Source organism: Magnolia sinica, chromosome 19, assembly GCF_029962835.1.
Source record: "Magnolia sinica isolate HGM2019 chromosome 19, MsV1, whole genome shotgun sequence".
In the NCBI taxonomy this organism is placed as follows: Eukaryota; Viridiplantae; Streptophyta; class Magnoliopsida; order Magnoliales; family Magnoliaceae; genus Magnolia; species Magnolia sinica.
In genome coordinates this window covers 29,927,997-29,936,270 of record NC_080591.1, presented here as the reverse complement: position 1 = coordinate 29,936,270, position 8,274 = coordinate 29,927,997, and the positions used below count along the sequence as shown (strand labels likewise).

The window sequence follows — 8,274 nt, the reverse complement described above, 5'->3', positions numbered from 1 at the left end:
TTGACATTATCTTCTCCAGGCCTACACCAGTCCTAAGTATCATTCAGGTGGGCAATAATCTCCCTATGGAAGACTATTATGAGTGACTTGCATTGCAAGATACTCTCATTTTATTTTAACTTCATTTCTGTTTCATGCTGCAAATTTAAATTATTGTAATAAGCTCATAACTGAAATGAGGATTAAATGATTTGTTGAACTTTTAAAGTTACATGGAATAAGAATTATAGTATAGTCAGTTTTATTCCTGTGATTGGGTACCTTCATAAATGTGAATGCATATGATGTATGACAACGAGTACATTACCCACGGAAATTAGATCCGGTGCAATGTACCCAGGAGTCCATTTTTGGATTGTCTGTAATACCGACCCTCTCTTCAAAGGGTGGATATCAACCCCTCACTATTTTAAATAAAATCCAACCAACAAATTTAAAAACATCCATTTAAAAACTCTTTTTTAACTTCTCATTTGCAAACGTTACTAAGCAAATCTAACGTTCCAAAACCCGTATGGGAAAATCCAAATAGAAAAGACTCATGCAGTAACTAATGTTTTAGCTGACATTCTCTAACTGAATGAAACTCCATAGTCCTACATACCAATATGAATCCAAAGACCGCTTAATCAAACAAAGAGAAGCCCATATCCTGCATCAATTCAGACAAGGAAAAAACAAGGATTATTAGGTAAGTCCAGCTGCTAAGTGTAAACTTTTTTCAAGCACGTGGAGTGCGCTCCCCCTATGGTGCACAGGTGATTTGTATGCCAATGGCATCATCGGCTCAGTTCCTGCCAAACCCACTTACAATGTGCATGGAGATTATTCCATGCTGGGAGCTTCTTGTACAAAATCTCCTATGCATTGGTAGGAATGCATTCCGCTAGCCATGCGGGGCAACTTGTAATTTGGTTTTCAATCAACCATTGCAGAGATAGTGGTGATCCCAAGCAATCTAGACCAGCCAAATCTTGTCCGCACGGCCCAAAAATCATTTGATTGTATCACATAAGATGGTTACTTCTTTATCCAAGTGGTTCACAATCATTTTCATCATTTGATTGTATCACATAAGATGGTTACTTCTTTATCCGAGTGGTTCACAATCATTTTCAAAACAGCAGGTTCCCTGGCAATCAGGGTCATCCAAATCATGTGCCCCGTTATGGATAAAGAAATGCACAAAAATTAATCTCAATGATCTCTAACCGTTCATGTGAAGTTACAATCATTCAATGATCTCTAACCACTTGGGGCGCTCACCATTTTACCTTTTAAATTGCCTATTTTGATAGCCACCAATTGGTTAGTTAGGATCATTCAATAATATCAGGACTGCAAAGGCACAGACACCATGTGGACAGTTCAGACTGCTGATGGTTTTTCTTCTAAAAGCCCATCCAAAGGCCAACAACTATATGGCTATGACCATCCGTCAGCCACCCACAATGGGGTCCGTGCTGATTTGATTGGCATGCGCTTGTGCCAAAGTATCTGTTTCATTAGATAAAAGCTTACATCATCGCTTTCCTCTTTCTCCTCCACTTTCTCTTCTTTCTTGGCCTCAGCAGCAGGTGCTTCAGCAGCAGCAGCTCCACCACCGGCACTTGCAGCCACAGCAAAGCCACCGCCACCACCACCAGAAGGCACTGAAGCAAACTTCTCCCTCCCAGAAGCAATGAGTTCAGTTATATCCTTACCCTTAACTTCAGACAAGAGCAGCTTAATCCTGTCATCATCTGCTTCAGCTCCAACTGCAAACCCACACACACACACACACCAAAAAAAAAAAAAAAACCATCTTTAGAAGACTCCAAACTTCAGAAAATCTAAGATCTTAAATAGCATAATTATGATGATTGGACCACAAGTTTTAAACTAAACCAAGGGTTGAGCATTTAAAAATTATAAAAGAAAAAAATCCCATCTTTCAACATCATTCACCACCCTATGGGCTCAAAGGTCAGGGATCAATGAAGGAGTGGACAGGACTTTTACCCCACACATCTACTAACAGAAGTGCCAATTTAGAAAACGTGTTATGGATCAGGACCATTCATCTTGTGGGTCCAATAATAAGCCTGAGCAAAAAAAACCAAGCTATTGAATAAAGACTGAGCTAATCAAATCATTAGTCCAATCCTTTAGTGTACATTCTAGCCCTTTTGATGAGCTGGCACATATATACAGTGGAGCATGCCTGATAACAGCCCCAATCCGACATGTGTGCCATGTTGGGCGCCCATGAGTAGGTTGTGCAGGTAGAGATTAGGAAGTTATCTTGGCATGGTTGTTTCATGAAAAATAAATAATGCTGTTCAAATCTCCATAAAAAGGCCAACTCCTTGACCAGATTCACTCAATGGTGAAAGAAGCCTCAGGTGACCTTAAAAAAACGTTGACGCACTTGTATTTGGTCCTCAGCCAAGTTAATAGATGTGGTTGGGAAATAGATAACTAAGTCCTCAGAAAGTTGACACTAGATAATAATAATAATAATAATAAGGTACTCTCATATAGAGTTGGCAAGGTTACTCTTTCATTTGCACTTTTGCATTAATTACAGTCGAAAAATTGGAAGGATAATTATTGGTTGTTTCCAGGAGGTTTTAGCCATCTTACCATCGCCTAGAAGGGTAGCAACTAGGCTTGACCCACTCTGGTCTGGGTTTGAGCTAAGCCTTGAGGCCCACGGTGAATTTTACGCCAAAGATCTGATTGGGCTGGACCTTCATCTAAAAGCCCAAAAAGGCAACCATGCGGCCTGACCCAAACATGTTTAAAATTTATGGGCTGAGCATTTTTATAGATCTTGTATCCTTCTCTAAGTCCATGCCTACCCATTTTCCAAATTGCAAGACACTTCCACTGGTGCAAAAGGCTGAGCTATAAATGGGCTGCGATCTTCCCCCTGCACATGGACTAAATTGTGCTTTGGGTGGGAAAAGGAAAGGGAAAAATGGAATCCAGCTTGATGCAGGTTCCACCTTACTGCAGAGCCCAGAAGCAATCATATGTTTTCAATCACAAAATCCCACCGACCAGCATTTGGAGCTACATCCAAAACACGCCAAAGTAACAGATATAAACCTTAAACACTTCTTGTAACCAAAAGTTTAAAAACCCCAAAAAACAAAATCCTAAGGGGTCATTTGGCTCCTATGAATCCAGCCCATGATAAATGGATTCCATTTGAGGGCTCAATTTGTGTTTGGGTCCTACAAAAGGGTGGGAAATGAATTTCCATGGGAATCCATTCAAAAATCTGCCCCTATTAGCATTCCTATAATTAAGATGAATTGCAAATTTTTGAGAAAGGGATTTGCATCCAACGGTCATACGTTTGAAAAGGAGTAAAAGGCATCTTAGCTCATAACTTTTTTCCCAATATCCAAACACAAACTAGATACCCGAGAACAGCTTTCCCAGTACCCAAACGCCATGATGGAATGCCTTTCACTGGGAATCTGTTTCCCAGAAAGAAATTCCCCTTTTAAGATTCAAGGGAGCCATGCAACCCCTAAGATATCATCATGTCCCATGCTTAAAAGCCTACATCTGAGACAAAAAGCTAAGGCAGAGTTTATGGATGTATATTTCAAAATTTTAACAATGACACATCTTCCCCCTCTCTTTTCTTTCCTTAGGCAAACATTGACTTTGACGTTTAGAAAGTACCCTATTTCAATTCAAAGAAGGCATGGAAAAGCTGAGTTATTTTGTGACTCAGAGAATTCCAATCAAAGGCAACCAAAAAACACAAAAACAATCATGAAGTATTTTTCTGTTGCCAAAAGATTTTTGGTCCAACCACCACCTATATACAACCAGAAACTTCTAAAACATAAAAGTTGTACCTGATCCAAGAATTTTCTTCAAATCATCAGCAGAAGGATTGGGGTTGCCTCCCAATAAAGCAAGTAAATAGGCAGCAACAACCTTCATTTCCACTTAAATCTGATGGGGAAAGGGGAAAAACATAAGAGAAAGCATCCATTTCTGCCAGGTATGTCTATTGCATAATACAATTTGTAGATTAACAAGAAATTAAATTGCAATTCATACATCACGATTGTAAAGAGGAATTATGGGCTCATGAATGTCATAAACAGTTAAGGGAAAAAAAAAACAGACAGCAAGGGTCCACATTCATAGGGAAATTGGATCTGGATAGTTCTCGGTCACAGTGGGGCAAATAAACAGTCACTGAAACAAGGGCCCAAAATAACGCTGCAATTCAGCAAACTGAGCATTTACAGAGGCATAGGACCATTTTAAATCATATCTTATACAAGCAGTAAAGATACAGTCATACAGAGTATATGGAAACACCCCAGAGAAAATTGAAATGATGGAAAATTCAGAATGCTGCAAACTGCAATGTAGCAATGAAAAAAAAATCTTAAAATGGATTCACTTAAACAAGGCCTTCTTTGGATGATGGGCTTAAATTCATCTGAACTCATTTTTAACTGAAAGTTGCCGATTTGCTGATCACACTCAGCATCAGTAGGAACTACTACTGTTCAGTGTAGAATCACACAAACAGTTCAATTTTACAGAGGGTCCTGACCTATGTGGCCCACTCAAAGAGTAGACGGGCCTGATTTTTTATGCCAAGGAGTGAGCCAGAATGAATGATTCACAATCGATATGAATCATTCGTTTTACCGACCATTTATTAAATGATTGAAAACATCTTGCTTTAGTAATTCCTGAAAAAATATAGTTAAACGAAAGTGGGACTGAATCCTTCAGGAAAAAAAATCAAAGGTGGGGCTGGGGCAGAGGGTAGTCTAAATTAATTATTTTAGCTATTTAATATAATCGAATTTAACCTTTCCTGCTTTTGGTCAGCTAATCACTATCTGATGGTAACGAATAGTATCATTAGATCAAAGCAACTGTCAAAAGACAAACACTATGAGGCAGCTCAATGTGATGGCCGGTTTGTCTTAGTCAAATGATGTCCAATGGAACCAAGATCGGGCACATATGACAGACAGTCCAAAATGATTGTCAGACCATTCGGTTTTGTCATCCATCAATAATACAGTAGAATCATCCATTAAGGTGATCTTCAAAACTATCAATAACCAGAGGCACACGTGATGAGTGGTCCAGCTCTATCATCGTATCAATAGGTTATTGTCAATTTGATCATCCATTTTATAGGCAATTGAATAGATAGAAAAGATCCAATAAAGACGGTTATTGAAATATATGGACAATCTATGATGGGGCCAGCATGATAGATGGACCATTCGCGACAAATCACTCTAGTTGTTAGGGATCATTTGCTTCACTACATATCAATTGAAAGGTTAGGATCGTCTGGTCAGCGTGATTACTAAAAATATGGCAATCCAACATGCAACCCACAACAAGAGATTCAGATTGATTATTTAATTCATCACATCATAACCATGCTAAAAATTCTTTATTGGCCACTGACCTAATGAACACTATCTTGAAATGAGAGTGGTTGTTGGGAGAAACATGCAGTCAAACCTGAGCCCCACATGACGAACAGTTCAAATCCATGATTGCACCCATATATATTAAGGGGTTATTTCGATTCCTGTAATTTGGGCTAGTGGTAAATGAATTGCAGGTACATGATGAATGGGGTGGGAGTGTTTAGAAACTGAAAAATGCCTGTAAATGATTTACAATCAGTCAAGCATTTACAACTTTTAGCTGTAAATGAAAACCTGCTAAAAAGCTCTGATTTCATTTACCTGCAAATGAAATTCAGCCTTATGGCTAGAATTTTGAAATTTGGGTATAAACAGTTGGCTATAAACGGATTACAACCTAAGCAATTTACAAACACAATTATGTAAACAAATTACATCTTAAGGGGTCATTTACTAGCAAATCATTTACTACTTGTGTTTGGATGCTCTAATTTGCTAGTAAATGATTTACTAGCAAAGTCCCCCTTCTCATTTACCAGCAAAAAAGGTGAGTTTTTGTTTACTAGTAAATGGGGAGTTGGCAACAGCTCTTTTTTTTCCTTTTTTCTTCTTTTTTTGAATGAAAGCCTATAAAGCAGATTTCATTCATCATTTACAAGCTATCCAAACACTGTAAATGATTTACTAGACAGGCTGCAAATCATTTACAACTTAAACCATTTACCACCATCACTTGAAAATTTACAGGCATCCAAACAACCCTCTATATATCTTGACCATCAGTTTGGATGGTCATTGATTGGATTATTTGGATGGTCCAATCAAAATGAGGACATGAGAAATTGACATGGATCTCTCTATGACTAACCAATCATTAAAGCCACAAAATCATTAAGGCCATTGATCAGATGGCTGCGATGGCTACCATCATCCCAACTACGCCAGTAGGATACCTTGGCATGCATCACCATCTTTCCTGCCAACAAGTCACTTATATAGAACATCTGATCCATGTAAATGGTGGGCCCGTCCATGAAAACCATCAATCACCAAAAACCAGACTAATCCACTCAAGAGGCGGGCCACACCGTCACGATCAAAGGACAGCCGATAATCTGACCCAACACACATGCATGGGCCCATCTAATGAGCGGATCCGCCCGATCTCCAAGACATGCGATCTCCATGGTGGGGCCCACCGTTCGCTTGGCACGGATGTCCAACCCAAGTACCACTTCGGCGGGAAAAACTCGGCTGCATGCTCAGTCAACATGCAGCCGACTGATTCCCCATCCCTTTCTCTGCCCTAATACGAATTCGTATAAATACGGTTATTTGTATTTCAAACAACGTACGTAAGGAAATACGTATAAATGATGTGGGCGCATGTAGTAGAGAATACGTACAAAACAAAAAACCGTATATAATCAGTATAAATCCGCTCGTATTTCTCAGCATCTTTCACATACTGACGAAATGAAGGGGAAAAAGGTTATACACGGAAGCTGCGTGTAATGAAGCTAAACATGCCATTGGAGATAAGAGACCATACACCGTGTATATCTCTGACACGTAACAGAGAGAATGGATGAGAAGGGGAGAGAGAGAGAGAGAGAGAGATTACTCACAGACGTTGGGTGCTTGCTTGGAGATGGAAGGCGAACGTGGTCGTTCTAGGGTTTCTCAGGAGAGGAGGGTAAGGAGGATTTTGATAGCTTTTATATATAGTGGTGGAGGGTCTAGACTCCTGTGTTAGTTTTACACCATTTAAAACACAGTGCTGACTCGTCAACCGTACACGTGGCGTGGGCGTACAGAAATCCAGGCCGTTCAAATATCTGACCTAAGTGTGGATGGACCTCACATGTATGATCCAATCAATTTTTAGGTAGGGTTTGGGCTCAAGTCAAAGAGCCCAACCCTGACCGGCTCAACCTTTCTTATGTACATGTATTGTGTTGCAAGATATGCCCATGCTGTTGTTTTCGTTCCTCCGGAATGCCTATTGCTTTGGACTTTGTGCAGTGTGGCCCACTTGATCAATGGATGGATTAGTTAACATCCAAGTAGGGAATATAGATTTTTATTCATTTTTTGTCAAGTTGGGCTGGAACGGGTGAGGCTTGGGCTTGGGACTATCATGTTAGGTCCATGTTGGGCTTTGGGCAGGCATGGGCATTGGGTCTTAAGTGCAATGTTGAGCCTGACCCTGGCCTGGCCAAGCCCAAACCAATATGGGCGCAACTTACACTACACCAAAATCACAATTTTAAAACGGCCACGTCTTTGGGGTCACCACGCAATCCCTACGGGCCTGTTTGTTTTCGTGGTGTTGGGTGAAACACCTGTGATTTGGGTCATAATGACCACTTCCCTTGTTTGAGTGACGGAAAGACGGCGTGCATTGGGAAGAAGGGAAATCCCATTTCGAATAGAGGGGGATTCGCTGGGAAATCTCAGATATTTGGAGCATGTCTCGGAGATAGGACGCACTGTCTCTGTGGTCTGCAAGAGCATCGATACAAACGCACCGCCTCGTCTATATATCGGTGGAAAATCTCAAATGGAGGTGTGTCTCGCGCAAACCTCCTTTGCAGGTACGTATTCCAGCAAATCTTCTTCCTCCGATATGATGAATTTCTCTTATCTTCGAACTCGCAGACCCTGCATTTGCAATCCCGCCGGACTTATCTTCTTCCTATTGACAGGTTTACTTTCGGTGCATTTCACCTGTCGTGCTTCCTCGGAACCCGGCCGGTCGCGAGGTAGAGACGTCCAGCACCGACCACCTTAGTCCAAACCTCTCCACCGCAGACTCAGGTATGTGGTGTGAGAATCTATCACCTACTAT

General features: G+C 40.6%; 1 protein-coding gene across 1 annotated transcript; it reads right to left on the bottom strand.

Annotated features, from left to right (window-relative positions):
• Positions 1 to 466: 466 nt before the first annotated feature.
• LOC131234952 (large ribosomal subunit protein P2A-like) lies at positions 467 to 7,164 on the bottom strand. The gene is made up of 4 exons (XM_058231962.1): positions 7,052 to 7,164; positions 3,861 to 3,960; positions 1,522 to 1,757; positions 467 to 652 (listed from the first exon to the last, which is right to left on the bottom strand). Exons 2-4 carry the CDS (start codon positions 3,946 to 3,948, stop codon positions 626 to 628), a joined length of 351 nt encoding a protein of 116 aa, XP_058087945.1. The 5' UTR covers positions 3,949 to 3,960; positions 7,052 to 7,164; the 3' UTR covers positions 467 to 625.
• Positions 7,165 to 8,274: the final 1,110 nt, after the last annotated feature.